Source organism: Danio rerio, chromosome 8 (genome assembly GCF_049306965.1).
Source record: "Danio rerio strain Tuebingen ecotype United States chromosome 8, GRCz12tu, whole genome shotgun sequence".
Classification (NCBI taxonomy): Eukaryota; Metazoa; Chordata; class Actinopteri; order Cypriniformes; family Danionidae; genus Danio; species Danio rerio.
The window spans coordinates 17,170,918-17,195,716 of record NC_133183.1 but is presented as its reverse complement, the minus strand read 5'-3'; the positions used below and the strand labels follow the sequence as shown (position 1 = coordinate 17,195,716).

General features: G+C 35.5%; 1 protein-coding gene across 10 annotated transcripts in view; it reads left to right on the top strand.

Annotated features, from left to right (window-relative positions):
* Window positions 1–24,799, top strand: part of agbl4 (AGBL carboxypeptidase 4) — a 685,205-nt gene that overhangs the window by 563,722 nt on the left and 96,684 nt on the right. For 9 of the 10 annotated variants that reach the window (XR_012383709.1, XR_012383713.1, XR_012383710.1 and 6 more), the window contains one exon: window positions 18,617–18,706. Coding sequence is in view for 5 of the 10 variants with exons in the window: in XM_073909449.1 (XP_073765550.1) it covers window positions 18,617–18,706 (90 nt within the window). In the remaining 5 variants the exon portion in view is untranslated. Of the gene's footprint in view, window positions 1–8,648; window positions 8,891–18,616; window positions 18,707–24,799 lie in introns of those variants that run through there. The other variant, XM_073909452.1, reaches the window with a different exon arrangement.

The window sequence follows — 24,799 nt, the reverse complement described above, 5'->3', positions numbered from 1 at the left end:
TAAATTTTCCATCAAATGTGAATTTCAAAATTTCCAGGCACTTCTTTTTTTATGTTTTTTATTTTTTTATTTTTTCAAATACTATAAATTGTAAAAGCAGACTCTGTATGCAAACTGTAGGCCATTGTTTTTCTTATAATATGCATAATATGTAGTATAGACGTATTTGGATTTTGCTGCTTCCAAAATAAATCATAGGTGCTTACTTTGAATAAATAATACTTGACATCCTCTTAGTGCATGCTATATAGGATGAATGTAATCTGGACATACCGCATCCACCATGTTGTCCGTTTTTTTAAATTTATTTATTTATTTATTTATTTTTTTATTTTATTTTTTATTTTTTTGCCAATTACTTAAATTCAGTCATACTTCTTTTGTCTTCTTGTGTTTTATAACCAAGGCTATAGAGTAGGGAAGTATGCAATTTCAGTCCGAGTTTCTGGTGTAATATCACTGTATAAGTGATTACAGATATACACATTTTCAAAATTTATTTTTTATTTAGCATTTTTATAAATGCTGGCAGCCACACAATCGATTTGTGTTGGAACTGTTATATTTAATTTATCTTACTAGATTTTACAAATTTTAGTTGGATTGAACATTGAAAATTTAAGTTATCAATAATTGTGTTTCAGCTCATTTTTGATTAGCAGTTTGCAAAAAAATCAAATGTCATTTTTTGAGTGTAATTTTCTCTGAAAATCGTATAGTCAATGACATCTGTAATGTGAAGTGCACTGACAACAGGGTTGCAGATCCAACCGCAGGTTTATTGAGAATGGTCAGGCAAGGAAACAGTCACAATCGGGAGCAAACAGATGTATGAAGCCAAATACAGAGTCAAAAACACATGCGATGCAAGCAATCAGTGCAGGCAAGCAACAGAAAACATAAACAAAAAACAAAGTGAGGGTCAAAAACACAACAAGGCAAGGAGAACATGTTGCAATGTCACAAAACTGTAAAACAAGACTCAACAACTGGTGTCTGTGCTGCTTTTAAAGTTCATGTAATCAGTTCTGAGCAGCTTCAGTTGTGAGTTTGCAATCAGACATGATTAGGAACAGGTGTGTGTGTGCAGTGCATGCCTGGATCTTTTAGTCCATATAATAGTGGATTTGTAGTTCTATGCAATCTGTGTTCACCAGCGATCTGTAAAGATTAGATTGCTGGTAATTGTGACAACATCCTTTGTTTTTCTTATCGTGGATGTCAATAATTACACACTGTAAAACATGCATCCACACAATTCCAATTAAGATAACTTAAAGTCAACTGTCCACAAAAAACTAAAGAATTGTGTTTATTCAGCTCTTTTTAAATAAGTAGTTTAAAAATCATTTTTTGAGTGCAGGTTTCCTACATTCTTCAAAATATCTTCTTTTGTAATAAACTGAAAAAAAAAGAAATTTATACAAGTTTGGAACCACTTGATTAAATGCTTTTTGTTTCTTTTTGTGTAAACTATTCCTTTAAATATTAAGAAACTTTAATCATAAACAGGAATTGACCATAATGGAATCGTTAAATTCTTTCCTTATTTTTTTTTATCCTAATAGGGACTTTTTTGGAGTAAAATACTGACAAGACATTGAAAGAGTTTGAGAGCACATTCTCAGCTGGTTAAAGAAAGTGCAGGTTACCAGTTTTACCCCATCATTCTCCCTCTCTGTCTTGCAGGTATGCTGTAGCTCAGCCTTTAAAAGCTTCTTGAATCTCATGCCAGGTTCACCTTTGTGGTAGCTCAATGGCAGTTTCGATCTAGGCCTGTTTCCACAGCAGCAGTGGAGCTGTTTCCCTGGCAGCAGTGGTTGGCAGTCAAGTGGCGAGCGGTTTCCCCCTCATGCCCTTCTGCCCCCACCGTCACACATGGAGGAGGCGGCACAGCTAGAGGCACATCCCAAAGAAATCACCACCGCTTTTTTCCTTCTCGTTTCTAACTGGTCCTTTCAAGCAAGGCAGCCATAAAGTTCAGTCGTGCATTCTTCAAAAAACCCTATTATTGCCTCTCTCTGATTCCCTGTCGTTCAGAGCACAGACCGGCATCTCGTCTTTCTTCTATCTCCACTTTTTTTATACATTTTTTTTTCCGCTGTTTTGAAGGGACGAGGCAGGAGTCGGCGAGAGCGGAGGGAGACTATGACCAATGCTGCCAAATCGAGGGCGAGCAATTTGGCAAAAGGGCTTTAAGCATGACAGATTTCTCCCTCTCTGTCTGTCTGTCTCCTTCTTTCGCTCTTGTTATTCTCCTTAATGTCAAGAGGCAGCTCGCTGTTTTCTGTTTTCTTTCTTCTTTCTTTTTTTCAAGTCCCAATTTCACATGGTCTGTCATCTGTGAAAGCTCATATGTTAAAAGGATAGAAAGATACTATTGGATTTGTCAGTTGATGCCAAAGGACGTTCTTAGGCACAATCATCCAACCACTGTCTTTCTCTCTAACATGTAAATATATCTTGGCCCCGAAAGAGTATTTAGACACTAAAGCTATGTTTAAAACGTATCATGCACTGACAGCGTTAGATAATGCAATATCAGTCATTTACACACAAATTAGGTTAAACAGAAGGGGGTAGTTCACACAAAAATTTAAATTCTGCCATTATTTACTCGCCCTTGACCAGTTTTTTGTTCTGTTAAAGGGGTTACATGGTGGCTCAGTGGTTAACATTGTTGCCTCACAGCAAGAAGGTCGCTGGTTCGAGTCCCAGCTTGGTCAGTTGGCATTTCTTTATGGAGTTTGTGGGTTTCCTCCTGGTGCTTCAGTTTCCCCCACAGTTTAAAGACATGCGCTATAGGTGAATTAAATTAACTAAATTGGCCATACACTGTACAATATTTAACCTTAAATGTACAGTAAATTGCTGGCTAATAATTGCATTACTTTCACAGTAAGGTACTGTATGTAAATTCATAGTAAATTACTGTGAGGTACTTTATAATAACAATAATTCTGTAAATATTTCTAAATATGAAAAAAGTGCCTGTACTAGCATTAACATTAATGTGTATTCATTTCTATGCTGAATAAAATATTAAATGTGTTTTAATGACTATAACTAACGTGCAAAAGATATAGCCATTTCACAATAGTTTGCTGTAATTATGACACCTGTCTTAATTTGACAATAAAATTCTGAACACATAAAATTTAAGAGTTAAATCCTGTAAAGTGACTCTAATTTAGTTTACTGTGAAAAATTGCAGTAACATGTTGTGAGATTCTGGGAATTTATTACAGTGTAGTGTTTGTGTGTGAATGGGAAAGTGTATGGGTGTTTCCCAGAACTGGGTTGCAGCTGGAAGTGCTGTGTAAAACATATGCTGGATAAGTTGGCAGTTCATTCTGATGAGGCAACCCTAGATTATTAAAGCCAAAAGAAAATGAATGAATGAATGAATGAATGAATATATGTCTGGATATCCAAGGCTATATGGGTTTATAATATAGTAGTACACTGTAACTGTGGCATTTCATGAAGTTAAGCCTTATAATCTTAAAATGTGAGCAAAATCACCTGTTGTGTCATCACCTTAGACATTATGCTAGAGAATCATTCAAGTACAAGCTAGACAGTAGGTGTATTAGTAGCGGCATCTTCTTTTCTGACGTCAGCTGCAGCAGTAGTACCTCTTACAAAAGGCTTTTGAGACTCCTTGTTTGATTTTCTTTTTTATACACGATTATGCGGTCAGACTCGCAGCAGTGCGATGTGGCTGTATACCGTCACTGGTGGGACACCATTGCCGTTATACAGCCACATCGCACTGCTACGAGTGTGTTATTGCATATATACTGCTACGAGTGTGTTATTGCACATATATATATATATATATATATATATATATATATATATATATATATATATATATATATATATATATATATATATATATATATATATATATTATTATTTCATTATTAAGGTTTGAGAATTTGTTCAGATTTCAATCTTGGTTGTTTCTTGCTTTTGATTACCGCTTTATCCCATTGCAATGCCACATACTGGATATACAGTATTTTCAAGTCTTCTCAATATGATTCAATCTGTTTCTGCCAGTGGGGCGCGATGACAGATTGACCTTTTCTATATTAGCCTAATTAGTTGCTGTTTTGGGCAACGTGAACGCTCTGTAGTTCTTTGTTCGACTTAAACATGCAATGAGCAATGACCACCCACTAAATGGCTATTTTTCTTTCTCTCGCTCCACGACTCCCTTCTTTTGTCGCTCTTTAGCCTTGCGACTGACACTTCCTCCACCTCTCTCAACCTCAATTGTCGTGAAATTGTCAAGAACAGAGATCTCTCCATTTGACGGAGATGAGCGCGGGCGAGAGAGGGGGTTCTTGATTGCACTAAATCGATCTCTAATCACCCCCGCGCTTGGTGCTTTTATCCCTGCGGACCATCTACGGGGCTTAAGAGGGTTCAGAGTTGTATTTACATGCTGAGTTTTGCTGTCTCTCTTCATCTCCGTCTGAAACCGATGTCATAACAAGCCATTGTAATCCTCTGGAGAGACTCGCTTCTCACACTACATTGAAGGAATCCAAAATCTCTCCGGCCCTTGATTGCTCACTTCAGCTCCCACTCACAGGCTCAGTTCTGACTGTGTTGACCCGGCCGCGCTCTTTTTCCTCTTCTCTTCCTGACCTCTGTTTTCCCATTGACTTTGTGGTTCTTTCATAGTCCGGCTCAGACCTGGAAATAAATGCGATGTAAAAGAACGAGATGGATGCATTCAATGGGCTTCTTTCAGAGAGGCCATCGTTTGAATAGAATCAGACTGAAGAGGCAGACGGATGCTTTGAGGTGAGAGAGGAACGTCGAGGAGCGCAAGAGGTGAAAAATGCTTTATGACCTTGTGGCATGTAAAAATCCACGAGGAGACGTGGCGCGCACTGCCTGTTCTGCCTCCACCTGACCTGTACACAGGCAGGAATCCACAGGCGTAAAGCTCTATTTTTCTTCGAGCCATGTCCTTGAAGAATAAAGTGAGATGGGAGCGAGAGAAAGAGGGAGGTTGATGACTGTTCGGCTCCAGCACCCTGTACAGCAGCCTGCGCCCTGTATAAATTTAACACTACTGACAATTTACAGCTAGTCCGTGTCGGCTGATATGACGCACACACGGGCGAGCGTGTCATTCCACTTCTGCTGCAAACTGATGCTAATTCACTCCAGCGTGAAGGTGCTGCGTGCCGATTGGAATAACTGAATGCTTTTGGAGGGAGGAAGGCCCTTGTTTTGCTGGGGTGAAGGTTTGGAGGGCACAGAACTGTGACTGTATTCCTCCCACTGCTAACCAAATGTTTGCCACTCACTCTTTTGGCAGAGAATATGGTTTTAAAATATGTATTAATATACATTACATTATTAAATGCACACTGCCTGACACAAATCTTGTCGCCTAGCCAAGTTTTAGGAACAACAAATAATAACTTGACTTCTAGTTTATCATTTGGTATCAGAAGTGGCTTTTATGAAAGGTAAAGCCCTCTAGATTACACTTATTTTACCAAAATAAAATATAATCATGGCTTGACTTATAACTATTTAATTAGGACAGTAAGGTCTGAGTTTGCTTAGACAAGAGTCTTGTCACTTAACAGAAATAATGTACAGTATATAATATAAAGTCATGGTGCACTGGAAAAAGAATGAATATTGTGTCTGACTCCTATGAGCTTGGACCTCTGCATCCATACATCTCTGCAATGCCTCAAATAACTTATTAATAAAGTCATCTAGAATGGCAAAGAAAGCATTCTTGATTTTTGAATCATGATTTTTCCTCCACCAAACTTGACTGATTTCTGTGTAAACCTTGGATCCATGCAGGTTCCATTGGGTCTTCTGTAGTATTTTTGATGATTGGGATGCAGTTCAACAGATGATTCATCTGAAAAATCTACCTTCTGTCACTTTTCCAAATCATCAACTAAAAGTCAAGTTATTATTTGGTGCTCTTACAGTCTTTGCCAGGCAGTGTGTGTAGCCCTAGACCACAAAACCAGTAATAAGGGTCAGTTTTTGGAAAAAAAAAAAAAATGTTTGTATCTAATTTGAAAGCTGAATAAATAAACTTGCCATCTATGTATGGTTCAGATAGCAAAAAATTTGGCTGAGATATATCTGTTTGAATATCTAGAATTGGAGAGTACAAAATATTGAGAAAAGTGTGTTTAAAATTGTGTAAACCAAACTGTCGTGTAATTAAAAAATTAAGATTTGAAATATTTCCTGTAGGAAAAAATGTATAAAATTTACATACACAAATACACTAATTGGCCACTTTTTTTTTAGGTACACCTGTCCAACTGCGTGTTAATGCAAATTTCGAATCAGTCAATCACATAGTTGCATTTAGGCATGTAGACATGGTCAAGACAATCTGCTGCTGTTCAAACCGAGCATCAGAATGGGCAAGAAAGGTGATTTAAGTGACTTTGAGCGTGGTGTGGTTGTTGGAGACAGAACGGCTGGTCTGAGTATTTCAGAAACTGCCGATCTACTTGTATTTTCATGCACAACCATCTCTAGGATTTTACAGAGAATAGTCCAAAAAAGTGAAAATACCCAGTGAGTGGCAGTTATGTGGGTGCAAATGCCTTGTAGATGCCAGAGGTCAGAGAAGAATGGTCAGACTGGTTCTAGCTGATAAAAAGGCACCAGTAACTCAAAAAACCACTTGTTACAACCAAGGTATGCAGAAGAGCATTTCTGAACGCACAACATGTCTAACCTTGAGGCGGATAGGCTACAGCAGCAGAAGACCACACCAGATACCACTTCTGTCAGCTAAGAGCAGCAAACTGAGGCTACAATTTGCACAGGCTTACCAAAACTGGACAATAGAAGATTGGAAAAAGGTTGCCTGGTCTGATGAGTCTCGATTTCTGGGTCAGGGTAGGGTCAGAATTTGTCATCAACAACATGAAAGCATGGATCCATCCTGCCTTGTATCAACGGTTCAGGCCGGTGGTGGTGGTGTAATGGCGTGGGGGATATTACCTGAGTATTTTTGTTTACCATGTCCATTCCTTTATGACTACAGTGTACCCATTTTCTGATGGCTTCTTCCAGTAGGATAAAGTACCATGTCAAAGTATAAATAATCTCAGACTGGTTTCTTGAACATGACAATGAGTTCACTGTACTCAGATGGCCTCCACAGTCACCATTTCTCAATCCAATAGAGCATCTTTGGTATGTGTTGGGACGGGAGATTCGCATTATGGATGTGCAGCCGACAAATCTGCTGCAACGTCGTGATGCTATAATGTCAATATGGACCAAAATCTCTAAGGAATATTTCCAGTATCTTGTTAAATCTATGCCACAAACAACTAAGACAGTTCTGAAGGCAAAAGGGGGTCCAACCCGGTACTAGTAAGTTGTACCTATTAAAGTGCCCGGTGAGTGTATACCATTTTGTGGTCCAGGGTCACATATTACAATCTAAATAAATAAAAACATAACAGGGTGATTGTGCAAGATAATAAAACTTGAATTAAGCTACAAAAAAAAAACTCTTCAACTACTGTTCTCAGACTTTTGGATCCAGCTCTACCTCTCTTCACGTCCGTCATAGTTATCAATGCTTATGAAAATGGAAAGCTGGTGGTTATTGAGCAGCAGATCTGGACTCTGCGTCTTGTCTGACCCTAGAGAAAGGACACAGCAGAAATAAATGCAGCCTGTCATGTTTGAGTCATCTATCTCAGACCGGCGTGATGAAACTTACTCGTCTCGTCTTGAACAGAGCCAAGCTGCCATTTCTGCTGAATTTGATCTGCTCGGGTTCCAGCTCTCCTAAAGATCCCAGGTAATTGTGTTACGTCAGGGCCCTTTTCATGTCTTATCGGCTTGCATTAAAAGTGGCACGTCGACTGCAGGAGAAAAGCCGAAACGCACAATCTGCATAACCTTCAAAATCCATTAGATTTTTCACTTTTTTTTCGTCAAAGACACTTCTCCTCTTTTGATGCCTTTTACATATTTATCGCACCCGATCATAATACTCCCGCGTTTAATTTTTTATTTTCTCTCGTCGTGGCGGTAACGCTGCGACTTGTGCTCTCAGGTGAGAAATGTGCTGAGGTGGCTGTCTCCGCCAAGGTTGTCAACATAAAATTTCTCCCCTGTCTCACTCTCATTTTTCCCCTCCGCCTTCCTAATGGAAGTGGGGGAGCGGTAGAAGGAGCTGAACGGGGCTGTTGACCTTTCGTATGATTTGGAGTGGTGGGATCTTCTTTGAGATGAGGGATTCCCAGTGCTATCGGGCCGGCAGAACCATTAAAGGAGATATAGAGCGGGCCTGTGGAGTCCTTTTAAAAGAGTCAGCCCATTACCAGTGCTTTATGGCCTAATTGGGAGCATGTCTCGTGTATAGGAGAGAGCGCTTGTTTATGTCCCACCAGGTCCTTATAGGTAAGCTGGAGAAGTGAGGTTATGAAATCGGTCAAGGTAAAGTTCATGCATTAAGGCATCAGGATGCTTGACGGGTGTCAAAGGAAAACAGAGTGTAAGAAAAGCACTGATGCAGCGAAACGACTGGAGAGAAAAAAAACTTCTCTGATTGCTAAAGCACATTTGTCTTGTTTTGTAAGAGTTTTTTTTTTTTTTTTTTTTTGCAGGGTTGGAGAATCTGAGCCTGTTGTTGATCTTTAGCACCACCTGCAGGTCAAAGAACTCCAAGCTCCTCCAAGTCAGACATGTGTTGTGTGTTTGAGAGCAAAAGAAAGAGAAGCTCACGCAGCAGTTCTCAACATAAAGATAAACGTTTGCTCTCTGCTAAGCTGCGGGCCCTCTGGAAAACGCTGATAAAAACACTGACGCAAATGAACATTAAAAATACATCTCACACGATATTAATTCTGAAAAGAAGCGTATGGAATGGCTGCGAGTGACTCGTAATGAATGTGTCAGGGCTGTTCCCTTTAATGGGAAGGGAGGTCTATAGGCACACACAACATAAACACACACCTCGCTCCATCTGTCCTGCGTTTTGCCTCCAGGCTGCTGCATTGTTTTACATCCGTTGGCTTGTTTGCGGCGGGTCGGGCCCGAGGTGGGATTTATAACTGATGGACCCGCACACCCGGCGCCTGCTAAAACGCAAGCGCTCACATTTCCAGCAAATGCCCGAGCCCTTCCACTGAGACTTCTGAATGGCAAAGCCATCCATCTCTGTGAAGGACGGAGAGGTGGCGAGAGAAATTTTCCTGCGAAATTCGACGAATGTTTTATGATTGCAGGCCGCGCTGAAGTGTTTTCAGGCCCCCAGGAAGCAGATTAGAATATATATGGGTGAATGTTGCATAGCGGCAATCAGCATTTCCTGCAGCTCAGCACAAACCCAGATGAGATCAATAAGATATTAGGCTTGTGTACATAGCAATGAGCTCAACGATCACCAGAGTCGTTTAGGACACAGCGAGAGAGGCTGTGATATATTATTGACCGGACGTACAAGACAAGCCAGTCTCATGGGACGTGTATATATATATATGTGTGTGTGTGAGTGTGTGTGCGCATCCATGTGGTAACAGTTGCTTTACATGACAGATAATCATCTGTTCACTGCAGTGTGGCTTTCTGCTACATCCTGTGCAGTGACTATGAATGAATGGAAACCCTTTCAAAAAATATACTATATTTTCAACATTGATTGGACTGTACGTTTATAACACTAATAAACATAATATAATTGCCAATTAAGCTATTTTACAAAATTTTATCATATTACATTAAAACATTACAAAAAAACTATATATTTTTAGCATATTATAGCAGGCCTATAGCCAGGGGGGGTTCGGGTTGATCGAAAGACCTAGCCCTCAGTGACAAAAGTCCAAAGTTTGTCCCATACATTTGTTCATTTATCCCATTTTGGCTTTTTTGCCATCATACATAGTGAAAATAACCCATGGAAAAGGTTTAAGACTAAGTCTCTGTTGGCTGTTGCTTCCGTGTGACTTCAGCTAATCAGTTTTGGCCAGTTCATCCAGCTGTGCAAGAAAACATACAATCTGATGAAAGTAAAGTCAGCTTTCACAACTGTATTGTTTTTAAATAGAGAAAATGTTTTACAAGTAACCTTTATCTTGGACATTATTCTTGAAACAAAACAAAACAAAACAAAAAAACAATTAAAAGGTGTGAAGCACCAGAAGCAGACCATATTAAAGTTAATTTGAAATATTTTGCTTGTTGTTATACATGATTTTTCAAATGTACTTTTTCTGATTATCATGACCATCCGACAATCCATTTCAGCTAAAATGTCTTAAACTTTCACTAAAATGCAGTATTTTAATCTCATAAATAAATAGCTAAATAAGGCTGGAAGGAATCCTGGCCAGAGAAAGATTGTGGGTGAATAAACATGCCCGTACATACTGTATACTATATTTGAAGGCAAAACAGCCCTTCTGTGACTTTTATTTTATTTTAAAAAATATTTTCCAAGTGCTGTTGCTGTTATTTGATAATGACAGTAGATAATATTTTACTAGTTATTTAACAAGATGCTAGTATTCAGCTTAAAATGCTATTTAAAGGATTAAATTGGCTAATTAGTTTAACTAGGAAAGTTGGGTTAATTAGGCAACTCAGCGGTTCATTTTGTAGCCAATTGAATTTTTTTTTAAAGGGAGCTAATAATAAACAAACAAAAAATATACACAGTATATATACAGTACAAATATATACAGTATATTTCGGTCAAATACTCTTCCTTAAACAATACTTAAACGATAATACAACAACCATAACTGTATTAAAAAATATTAATTAGGGCTAATAATTTTGGCCTTCATCTGTATATGTTGTAATAAATAATAACAAATAATGATCACATGCTATTTTAGCATTATCTATAGAACCACTGAAATGTAAACTAAAGAGCTACAGTGCAATAATAGTTTATTGGGTAAAAAAAGATTAGGTCACAATTCATGCTATTAACTTCTGACTTATTACCTGCCTATTAGTAATAGATTAACTGTTCATTAGTAGTTATAAAGTTTATTCTTATTCTGCAACCCTAATCCTACCCAAAACTAAAACGCAACTTCTACCTTACTCACTATTAATAAACTGCTAATTATTAGTTTATTAAGTTAGTAGTGATAGTTAATGGTTTGTTAATACTGTGAATTGTGACCTAAACGTGTTACTATTTATAATTTTCATACTAAAAAGTGTCAGACATATTTAGAGCAATTATCATTTGATGATATATTAATTATCACAGTGAACCTTCAAAATACAAATAAATTGTAATTTATAAACAAACAAACAAATAAATAAATCCGATATTCAAGATGGCAATTTAGAATTTTGTGTTCTAGGAAAGTATCAGCTTAGTTTAGGGCAAATCAAAAGTAAAAGATATTTAAACAAAATGACAAAAAGTTGCATGACGTCCTGTTGAATGGTTCTTGAGTGTCAGTAAATGTTTCATCTTTTGCTGTAGTAAGCTGGAAAGGGGTCAAATAAGCAGTATATATGAGAAAACCAAAGATTGTAGAAATTTATTTTATTTATTTATTTTTTTTTTCAGGACAAAGGATATAAAAACAATTATTACACACCATCCAAACTAAGGATGCACTGATACCAGTATCGGGTATCAGGTCGATACGTGGTTAAGATACTCGTTCTCGTATCATACATGAAATGCCGATCCCATGCACCGATACCACTCAACATAATTTTACTACATGGATGTGATTTGCTGTCCTACCTGACTTCAATGTCTAAATGTATTAGTTAATGTATTTTAGATTAATAGCTTAGTCCGTATGGGGTTGCATGGTTTACTGGTACTATGGTAGTATCGGGATACTATAGCTCCCAAAATACTGGCGGTGCCACTGTAGTTTGTAAACAGTAGTATGGTTGTTAATGGTCTATCTACAGTAAATAATGTTTGCACTAATTTGAACTGTTTTGAATGTTTGAAGTAAACATTGTTCTTATGATGTTTTTTTACATGAAGGATACACAAATTGCCTCCAAATACTTCAAATATAGTCTGTGTTAGGAAATGCAAGGCTATTTTTAAAATCCAGACATAACACTGTATGACAACGTTTTAAATGACCGTTCTAGAGCCTGCAGCTAATCAATCTGTCAGATTCTGGAATGCATTATAGGTCTAAAGAAAATTAGAAATGGTAAATGATCCTAACTAAAACAAATACATTTATAGATATGGTATGCAAGTATATAATTTCACTCAAGTGGGAAATGGAGCAACTTGAATGGTTTGTGAGCACAATTCAGTGCACACAGCATGCCATATTATCTTATAATTTTAGAAAATAATTCTAAAAGGTAATTGATTGTAAAGCCACATCAAACAAAACAAAAATACATTATATATGCCGAGTTCAGCAGCTAATCAGCTGGAATCAGCTAAGGTGACATGACGGTGACCAGCGAGACCTAGCTATCACTCAAGTGGCCACGCCCTTAATTATGCAGACATAATTTAACTTAATAAAATTTAAATGTATGAGTATTAAAAAAAATTACCCCCCTCACAGTTGTCATGAAGGGTAATATGAACCAAAATGTTTTTTTTTTTTTTTTACCAGGCTGTAAACACCTTTTTTTCTGCTGTAAAGTTGCCCATTTTAACAGTGGTGTCAATAGAAATGTGCTCAAACATGGAGGCAGGACTAGCGAAATTTTAATGAATTGCAGTTTCTGTTACTTTCTCATTAGCTTCACGAGGGAGAGCTGGAGGTTGCCGCTTAATCAGTAATATAACGACAATAAGGCTTGGAATAGCCTTCTGTTAAAGGTTTTTGTGTTCATTCTTGCTGCAAGCAAAAAATAAATCCTCCTTTCAAATTGATTGCACTGTCATTTAAACCCAATCTAAAAAATATCGGAAACGGTACTCGGTAAAGGCAAGTACACAAATAAAATACTCGTACTCGTACTCGTAACGGTTTGTAAAAAAGTGGTATCGGTACATCCCTAATCCAAACCGATCATTCGGGTAATGAAAGTTCTATTTTATTGAGTTAATAGTAGCTAATTAAAGTTATTGTTAAAGTGATATTAAAATTCAAAGTAGTCCTTTTGGTAATCCAAAAAAAAATTCAGATGTAAACAATAATTTGATTAGCAATTTTTTTAGCTAAGACATTTATATTTTCTTATATCTTTGCATTTACGTTTACATTTAGTCATTTAGCAGACGCTTTTATCCAAAGCGATTGGCATTAGATCAGTGGTGGCCAACCCTGCATTAGATGTTACGTGTGTTCCATTATAGAGCCCTCTGCTGTTCAGGAACAATATAGCATTTCTTTTGCGATGAAAGCAGTAGTGAATTTCCCACAGCTTTATTGTATTAACAATAACTGTACTGAAAATGTTATTTTGGCACAAGCTGTTGTTACCACAGTAAATTGTTATAAATCCAATCCTGCTTGCTCCTGGTAAAAGTGGCCTCTATGAGACGACAGGTTTCCTTGAACTGCTTTGAGAGCACAACTGCCACCGTGATCTCAGGTACAGTTCTAATCATTTGCCTTCAGCTTTCGCAATCCCTTACAGACTTTAAGACGGCCCCACGGGAGCCCCGTCACCATAGACATAATGTATTAGGCCATGCTTGTCTTTACAGCTAGTGATGGATGGATATAATATTCAAGGAGCCTGTTGAATAATGCATCTGGATATTTTAATGTTTCATACGTGGTCAAGTCTGGAAGTGAGGAGGATCTCTTTGAGGATTGACCTGTGTTCTGCTTTTTTATATGACTGCTGAGGCTTCCGTGTGTGTGTGTGTGTGTGTGTGTGTGTGTGTGTGTGTGTGTGTGTGTGTGTGTGTGTGTGTGTGTGTGTGTGTGTGTCTGTGTGTGTTATTAATTCTATGATATTCCCCTGACGCTCACAAGACAGTGCATGATCTGTCATCCCATGTCTATTTTTCATCTTGATGCATTACTCCTGCATTGAATAGTATCATCCATATTGATTCAAAGACAAATTGTTTAGCATTTTAGTAGATCAGTGTCAGTCTTTTAAGACACTGCAGGCGAGCATACAAAAAAAAACTATTACACTCTAAAAAATTCAAGGTTATTCATTCATTAATTTTTTTTCCTTCAGCTTAGTCTCTGTTTCAGAGGATGCCACAGCGGAATGAACCACCAACTATTCCAGCATTTGTTTTATGCAGCTGATGCCCTTCCAGCCGCAACCCAGTGCTGGGAAACACTCATACACTCTCGCATTTACTCACACACACACTCATAAACTATGGCCAATTAAGTTTATTCAATTCACCTGTACCGCATGTCTTTGGACTGTGGGAGTAACCGGAGCACCCGAAGGACACCCACGCCAACATAGAGCAAGCAAAATCCACACAGAAATGTCAACTGACCCAGCTGGGACTCGAACCAGCAATCTTCTTGTAAATTTTTGTAATTTAACAGCTGTTATTTTATGGGTTTTTTGGGCACCCCAGCTGCCGTAAATGACTAATTTTAAATAAATTTTAAGATTACAGATTTTTTTACAATGTAGTGAGTATTAGGCTGTTTTATACACAGCTTGAATCTAGTATATCTAGTCTAGTTATTTCTAAAGCACAATAAAACAACAGTTGTTGACCATTGTGCTGTACAAACCTTAAAACAATTTACGATAAATAAAAGACACCAGATACAATAGGATCAGTTTTCTCCCAATTTTAAAGTTCTTTCTAGGAGGTGTAGTTCAAGTTTCCCTCTGAACAAAGATTCATTGGAAATTGCTCTAATGGACATACAGTAGGTAGCCCACTCCACTTTTTAGGACCTACAACTGAGAGAGCTTGATCTCCTTTTTTTCAGTTTGGATTTGGGAATGACTAGCATTTTCTGGTTTTATGACCTTAACATTCATTCATTCATTCATTTTCCTTTTGGCTTAGTCCCTTTATTAATCAGGGGTCGCCACAGCGGAATGAACCACCTTAATTAAATATTGAAAAATAAATAAATGTTATTGCAAATAATGCAAATAAATGCACTGTATAATAATGAATAATAAAGCAAATAAATCTAAATGTGTTTATCCAATAGATAAATAAATAAAAATAAAAATTAGCCATTTTAAATATGGACACATTGCTCTGTGAAAATATTTAAAATACAGAAAATAATGTTCATAAAGTGCGACAAATTAAACACTCAAAAGTGTATTTTGAATATTTTCTTTACATAAGAATGGGAAAAAAAAAAATTATGAAATGCCAAAAAGCCCAAAATCTCAAAACAGATGACAAAAAAGGTGTTTTACCCTGCAGTGTTTTGCCTTAAAATATTTTTATCCATGTGTCTGCTAATAGAGAATGATAACAGTGGCCTTGCACACTGCAAGTGTGTTTCCATCTCCCTACAGGTATAAATTCTTGGTCATTATGTGATTTCCTTGCTAGAAAATGTCCTTTCTGGCTTACCTGTTCGGACAACCCACGGCACATGCACACAATGACAGCAAAAAACTGTGAAGGCCGAACAAATTCCCCATCGAGTGTGTTCCTGTAGTGTCCCGCCTTGAGAAACAGACTGCTCTGAGACTAAAATATGCTGGCTTCTCTGCCTGCAAGCGCATCAGACTTTTAAAGTAGAGCTTTTGTTGGCAGTCCTCTCGTATTCGTCCGGGCCTTTCTTTTCATTAACTTGAATGGTATTCCCGTTCCATTCCCAACTGGCATCGCTCACAAAGAAGGACTGATTTGATTTACACTGCATTAAATTCCTCTTTATATCAGTTTGGAGGCTGAAAAAGAGGAGAAGAGGATGAAATATCTGGAATCAGATCTATGAGTCATTATTGCATCTGTGATGAAGTATCTCGAGTGGAATTTATTTAAACACACAGGAACCTCACAAGCCTACCATAATCACTTAAAATATTTAAAATGTTCATATTAGGTTTTCTAGCATTTTACACTTAAAAAAATTATATAATAAGAAGGATATTTTGACAATGTTTTTTTTTTCTTTTTTTTTTGTATCATCATTCGTGTATCATTACAAATGAATCACAGTAATTTTATTCTACATTTCACCAAAACAACAATCAACATGACCACTTCACCACTTTCTTTCTCTGACCCTTCAGATTAAACAGGCTGTTTGCTGTAACTTGAATACTTCTATATATAAATGACCTCTATTATGAATTAGCTAACCTCTACATAACAGTGTAATTCTCACTGTCTTTAATAACTTTTAATGACTTTTCTGAATGACCCATTTCTGCAACTTAATTTACATAAATGGTCTGCGTTGATGGAAATAGAGAAAAAAAAACTGTTTTTATTAAATATTGAGCGCATATTGTGGTTATGCTAATAAATGCTATTTAGTGACACTTGCTAAAGCAAGCGTATTTGTTATTATCACTCATATAAAGATTTGAGCATCATTGGCACACAAGTCATCCTGTAGCAGTTTTTGCATATACAGTATGGAGGAAATTGTAGCTTTAAAATATGAGCACTTAAACGTTGCTATTTTCTTAATTTTATTTGGATGTTTGGATGTTAAAATGTAGCTTTAGAATTTTATTAAGGCTATTTTCGTCATTTTATTTGGGTGTTTTGATGTTTAAATATAGTTTTAAAATAATATGACGACTTAAATTAAGACTTTTCTTAATTTTATTTAAGTGTTTGGATGTTAAAATGTAGCTTTAAAATATGATGACTTGAATATGGCTATTTTTATTTTATTTAGGTGTTTGAATGTTTAAATGTAGCTTTAGAATATTATGATATGGATATGGCTATTTTCTTCATTTCATTTGGGTGTTTCTGAATTTTATTTAATTCTTTGGATGTAGCTTTAGAATATGATGACTTAAATATGGCTATTTTTTTATTTTATTTAGGTTTTTGAATGTTAAAAATATAGCTTTAGAACATTATGAAGACTTGACAGTGCATATTTTCTTTACTTTATTTGGGTTTTTAAATGTTAAAATGTAACTTTAGAATATTATGATGACTTGAAAGTGGCTGTACTTCATTTTATTTAAGTATTTGGATGTTAAAATGTAGTTTTAGAACATTATAAAGACTTGACAGTGCCTATTTTCTTCACTTTATTTGGGTGTTTTGATGATTAAATGTAGCTTTAGGATATTATGATGACTTAAAAGTGGCTATTCTTTATTTTATTTAACTGTTTGGATGTTAAAAATGTAGCTTTAGAACATTATGAAGACTTGACAGTGCCTATTTTCTTTACTTTATTTGGGTGTTTGGATGTTAAAATGTAGCTTTAGAATATTATGAAGACTTGAAAGTGGCTATTCTTTATTTTATTTAAGTGTTAGGGTGTTAAAATGTAGTTTTAGAATATTATAAAGACTTAAAGGTGGCTCTTTCTTAATTTTATTTAATTGTTTGGATGTTAAAATGTTTCTTAAGAATATTATGATGACTTGAAAGTGGCTATTCTTTATTTTATTTAAGTGTTATGTTAAAATGTAGTTTTAGAATATTATTAAGACTTAAAAGTGGCTCTTTCTAAATGTTATTTAAGTGTTTGGATGTTAAAAATGTAGCTTTAGATTATTATGAAGACTTGACAGTGCCTATTTTCTTCACTTAATTTGGGAGTTTTGATGATTAAATGTAGCTTTAGAATATTATGACGACTTAAAAGTGGCTATTCTTTATTTTATGTAAGTGTTTGAATGTAAAATTGTAATTTTATAATATTATGAAGACTTAAAAGTGGCTCTTTCTTCATTTTTAGGGGGTGTTTGGATGTTAAAATGTAGCTTTAGAATATTATGAAGACTTGAAAGTGGCTGCTTTTTATTATTTATTTGAGTGTTTGGATGTTAAAATGTAGCCTTAGATTAATATGACTTGAATATGGCTATTTTTCTTGATTTTATTTGGGTGTTTGGATGTTAAAATGTAGCTTTAGAATATTATGAAGACTTAAAAGTGGCTCTTTCTTAATTTTATTTAAGTGTTTGGATATTAAAAATGTAGCTTTAGATTATTATGAAGACTTGACAGTGCCTATTTTCTTCACTTAATTTGGGTGTTTTGATGATTAAATGTAGCTTTAGAATATTATGACGACTTAAAAGTGGCTATTCTTTATTTTATGTAAGTGTTTGAATGTAAAAATGTAATTTTATAATATTATGAAGACTTAAAAGTGGCTCTTTCTTCATTTTTAGGGGGTGTTTGGATGTTAAAATGTAGCTTTAGAATATTATGAAGACTTGAAAGTGGCTATTTTCTTCATTTTATTTGTGTGTTTTGATTTTAAAGTCATAATTGTGAACAGATAGGAGCTGGAGAATCCCTCACCATCCACAAGGTGTTTTTCTCCTGTTTCTGTGATCAGTAGCTCGTAGTGTTTTGTCCTCCTGTGGAGTCTTCATTAGCTCTGACATTTCCTATCATTCCTTTTCTGTCATACTGGGTTTCCTGCAGCACGTCTGAGGTCCGAAAATCCAGGGTCCAGACATATGGCTCCTGACCACACACATACCATCCTGCCAGGACCCCTACCTGCTGAGACTAACCTTTCTGCATTTATGTGTGTGTGTGTTTCAGCCCATCTGAACCAAGAGCGAGAAAAGCGGGTGGTATTTCTCACAGCCCGCGTTCACCCCGGAGAATCACCTGCTTCCTTCATCTGTCAGGGTAAGACCTTGTCTCGTCTCGACACACAAACACAAGGCAGATGATGTCCTGAGATCCTGTAATCTGCTGAAACACAAAACACTGACCAACGGCCTCTGTGGCCTCACAGAACGCATCTTCTCTTGTACTTTAAAGCAGGTCATGAACTAAGAAATCAAAATCCCTTTCATCTTTTCACTTATGAGAGGTTATTGTACTATAAAACATCCCACAAGTTTCAGATCTCAAAACTTTCATGTTAGTTAAAAAACTGTCATTGAAGGTCTGTCAAAATGGCGGTTTCTGAATGGCCCTTGTTATTATATAATAGCAAAGACTATAGAATACACAAGACGTGTTACTCATATAGTTTTTGGATAGGGAAAAGAATGCAACGATCAATATGGAGGTTCTAGTGAAGAAAACTCTGCCTTCTAATAAAGAAGCCAATCATTGATCGCTATAGACTGATGATTCTCTGGAGGAGGGGCTCGGTCCAGACATGCTGTTTTTTATTCTGTAGCTTCATTGTTATGAGCTCTCTGAGGTCATCAAATGTTCTGGAATCTCAGCAAAAAAACATACATAAAACTACATTTACACATAAAACCAGGGTTCATAGGGTCATGGAAAACCTGGAAAAGTCATGGAATTTTGACATGGCATTTTCCAGGCCTAGAAAAGTTTTGGAAAAATCAGAAAAACCCACAAGTTTTGGAAAAGTCATGGAGAACCAGTATCTGTATACTTGAGTTGTCTTTACTTCTTTTCTGTCCTTGGCCCACCACATACTCTGACATTATTAGAGTGGTGTAAGCATTATCTAAGTAAATTTTACATAGATATAAATATAAATTTAAACTAAATAGAGTGTTGCTTGTTTTACGAGATGCTGTAATAAATTTGAACATGCGTTGTTTTTACCATGCATATGTAGACATTTGCATAAAACATGAGGTCATGAAAATTTACTTGAAAGTTTTGGGAAAATCATGGAATAATCATTAAATTGTAGTAGTTAAAATGTGTATTAACCCTGTAAAACAAATGTTCTCTGATAACAAGATTTTTTGTTTTTGCTGTTATATACCATAATTTGTTTGTTTAGTACAGCGTATTATTTGCAGTATACTGTATAATTGAACTGGACAGTTATGCCTCATATGTTTCACTGACAGTTTTATTGATGGCTGAGATATGATTGACTTGAATTAAGGTTGCTTCGATTTAAAAATGAAAATTGCAAAAATAGCTTAGATGTATTTTTTTTTTTATTATTGCAAATGCCACAAAAATCACCCTGCACAACTAACTAAAATTTTGACTTTGTAACAACAGTAAACAATGTTTTTGTTATAAGGTCTGGTTTTGTGGTGGCTGTACTTTAAAATTAAATAAATACAATCCTAATTTAAGTGATGAAAGATTTTGAAATTCTAAAAGGTAAACAGAGTAATCAGAAAGTAATCAGATGTAATCAGTTACTTTTTATACAGTAATTAAAAAGGTACACTACTTATTATTTTTTAAATAGGGTCATTTGTAATCTTTAATCTATTACATTTCCAGAGTAACCTCCCCAACACAAGTATCCATTGGATCTGGGTACTTCTCACTTATTGTTTTCCAATATTATTAGTACAGACATTCTACTACAACTTACATAGTGTGTTTCACATAATATAAGAGGGAAGTAAGCAATTTAAGACAAACCCATACACTCTACATTGCCTCATTTACAATCACACTAAAAAAGAGTGGATGAAATTCATTTGTAATGAAGCTCCAGACCATATTGGTAAGAACAAGGCACAGTTTAACACTCAATTTTCAGAAAAATCTAAACTAAAAGATTATATTGTGCTGACTACAGAGTAATCTTGCACCACACAACTGTTAATAACTGTTTTATTAAATAGTCATTATTGTTTTGTTTCTTATAACAGATTTATCAAGTTTTTATACAGCAAAGTTTATCAATGTACGCCATAGACTGTCAAACATACAGTAGTTTACATTGATGGGCACACATGCTGTGTTTTAAAACTGTTTGATCTAATCTTATTGTGAGAAACTGTGAGAGCAGTGAGCGTTTACATCTTAGTCTACTCTTTGTCATGTCTATTCAAGTATTGTGTTTTGATGAGGGGGTCAAAATAGGGCCGAAAATAGCATATCTAAATTATGATGTTTTTCAATGTAAAAATGTTGATAACATCATAAGTGGACCTCAGAGAACAGGACCAAAATAAATAGAAAAGGCAGTTTATGACCCCTGTAAGTTCTATCTGCTGTTGGGCTCTGCCGTGAGTGAAGGTCAGCGGATGAGTGGAAAACGGGAGGTCAGAGAGGGTACGGCAGATTAGAGGAAGTGTCAGCTCACCTTCTCTGCATCACTCCTAAATCTGTTTAAAGCCGGAGATGCAAAGACCTTACCTGTCACAGAGCACAACACTTGCTGACACAACAGTCTGACAGAATGCCCAGATTTCAAAGGCAATACCATCAATAACTTCAATTCTTCGGAAAAAGGTCTGCTTTCACTTTGCTTTACAATACAGAGATGTGTATTTGTCCTTGACAAATGATGATACAATGCAGTCTTTTTTAGAGGTGAATTATGTTAAAGGTTTCCATGGCTTAAACAAGGGTTTTCTTGTGTTTTTTTTTTTTTTTTCGCGTCTTTATTGAACGTTTGAAGGGATAGTTCAACCAAATGAAAATTTACTCACCCAAAAGTGGTTCTAAACATTTATGAGTTTCTTTCTTCTGTTATAAAATATATGAAAATATATTTTGAAGAAAGCTAAAAACCTGCAACCATTGACTTTCATAGTGTTTAGTGATTTTCCTACTATGGAAGTCAGTGGTTACGGGTTTTTAGCTTAATCAAAATATCTTCTTTTGTGTTCAACAGAATAAAGAAATTGAAACAGGTTTGGAGCAAGTAAAGAATGAGTAAACAATGACAGAATTTTCAGTTTAGTTTGGGTGAACTATCCCTTTAATGCCTTAAAGATCAGAGCTGAAGTTATCATCATCACTGTTCAAAAATGAATGTCTTCCTCAATATCTTTGTTTCACTATGATGTAATAAAATGTTTAAGCATCCTTAAATCCTTAAATAGCTCTACTTTCTGAAACATTAAACACAGTTAAATGAGTTTATGCCTAAAACAAGAACAAATATCTGCCAGTGGGATTTGAACATTTTTCGATTAAATTACGTAGACTTTTCTTAGGCTGTTGGCAGATATTCGTTCTTGCTTAATTTTATTGTGTATTATAGAAAAACTAAACTAATTATCTCATGTAATTTCATTTTCCAGGAAAATGTGTTTTCATTTAAGAGTCTTTAGATATTTACTCCTGAAATCATGAAAAAAAAATACAGAGGAAAAACATTTTTATTTACAGTGTAATCCGGTGGTACTACGGCTGTAACGATTCACGACTCATGATTCAATAGAATTCATGATACTAATCTAACGATATGATTTAATCACGATTCTTTTAACAAAATTACTAGAAACAAATTTAAGGTGAAGAGCCCTTTCATTTTTTTCTTAAATACTGCACAGTTTTTGCTAAATAATATATTTGCTGCCATAACTAAATTGTTATTTTAAAAAACAAACTCCAAAAACAGAATGATTGAAACTAAACAAGACTCTTTGACTTATAAACAAACTAAAACTGTGACTGTGCTGGGATTTGAATTTGATTTGAACTTTTAATCTATTATTTTTATTTAGCTCAGGGTGAATCGATACATCCCTAGATGGTACAGTAAAAGTTAATTCCATTTTCTAGTGTTTGTTTTTGTTTTTAAATGAAAATAAATTTAAAAATAATGAATATTACTAAATTTTTAAGTGTTGCTTATACAGTTTATTGTGCACTTCTTATGAATGTAAATGTAAATTCATATAATTAGAGAACTTATTGACATGTTTTATTTCCTTCACATGGAGCCAGATCAGTCTCAAAAATAAGACATTTACAAAATATAATTCATACATTCACATTTACAAAATGCAATTCGTAAATTCAAAACACAGTTCAAAAATACACAAATCCAGTTTGTAAATTCAAAACACGATTCCAAAATAAACAAATCCATCCAAATTTAAGGCATGATTCGTAAATACACTAATACAATTCTTTTGGCAAAAATACTTTAAATTTTTGCTTGGGAATTTAGGAATTGTGTGTTGTATTTATGAATTGCGTTTTTAATTTGCAAATTGGATTTTGTAAATGAATTGTGTTGTGTCACACCTGCTGCAGCGCCCTCTTGTGGTCTTCAGGGCACTAGCTCTTGTTTAGTTTTTTGTTTCTTTCTTGTTTCCTATTCAGATTATCGCTTCTTGTTTCCAGCTGTATCTCGTTGTCTGATTAGTTCGGTCTTTATAAGCCCTGTTTTGTTGTGTTTAGTTTGGCTTTTGAATTTGCACTGAATCTGTTCCTGTCCTGCTTTATTTTGTGCTCTGGTTCATCTTTGTTTGTTCGTTTGTATGTTTGTTTGTTCACTTTTAGTATCATCCCTATGTTTTCTGATTCCTGGTTAGTTTTTGTTTGATTTGCTTTTGTGCTTATAGTTTTTGCACTAGCTTTTTTCGTCTATTTTGGTACCTTGCCTGTCCCGTTGTGATTTTTTTTTTTTTTGGATCTTCTTTGTTTACCAATAAATGTATCGTGCAGCAAAAATATTTTCCTTGTTTTTGTTATACCCATCATGACATGCTGTACATATACGTATTTTATTTTGCTAATGAATTATTTTTGATCTGGCTCATACTTCAGACTGTAAATTTTCTCTACTTGGTCTTAATTGTTTATATATATATATATATATATATATATATATATATATATATATATATATATATATATATATATATATATATATATATATATATATATATATATATATATCTTTATTTTTATTTCCCTTTATTAGGTACACCTTACTAGTAAGTTTATGAATACTTATTATTAATTATTAATATCCTCAGAGATTTTGGTCCATATTAATATGATAGCATCACACAGTTGCTAATGATTTGTCTTCTGTACGTCCATGGTACGAATCTCTTGTTCCACCACATCCCAAAGCTGCTCTATTGGATTGAGATCTGGTGACTGTGGAGGCCTTTTGAGTATAGTGAAATCCTTGTCCTGTTCAAAAACCAGTCTGTGATGAATCGCTTTGACCATGTCTTCATGCCTAAATGCATTGAGTTACTGCCATGTGATTGGCGGATTAGAAATTTGCATTAATGAGAAGTTGGACAGATGTAGGCTACCTAATAAAGTGTATTTTCCCAGTCATTGTCGGCTTGTCTAAAACTATAGTCTTCGACAGAGAGAATTTTTACTCAAATGAAAACATATCAATGATACATTGTGCATCTTAAATGTATAGATCTAGACAATACACATGCGTTTTCTTTAAGTAATGTTAAAAGTAATTTAATTTGCATGGCATTTTGTTCACCAGTAGTAAATTATGTTGTTTGTAGATGTACATTATATAATTGCAATTATGTCATATTTGTAGTATATTTAAAGAACCTGCAATCTGTCATCCAGCATTATAATTGGCTGCTGAAAACAACACATTCTACCACCTTAGTGTGCATCCAGATAATTTAGTTCAGTCTGGTGATGCATTTAGTAGCGTTTCTGTTTCGTCTCAACCCAAATCTTCATGCTGCTAATTACTGAGTTCGGCCTTGTTGTAATTCTGAAGAGGGCTTTTACACTTAACTGAAGTTCGGTCAGTACGAAGCTTCAAAGTCACCTGCCCTGCCACCTTAATAACACACACACACATGCGGATATGCATGAATAAATATAGGAACTTCAAGCAATTAGATAGCATAGCAGTGTGGCCTGCCTCTGTGCCACATTGACTCAATTAGAGAGCTTGTTATGCCTCCATTAGCACTAATGAGCAGGACAGAGTGGGTGAGGGGTTGAGGAAGATGGGGGAATGAGATGGGGTCTGCCCTGTCTCACACGCACACGCACACACACACTCTTTCTATGCTTCTTGTTTACCTGTCAATTATTCGCTCTCAGTACAGGGCAAACAGAAGGACAACAAGT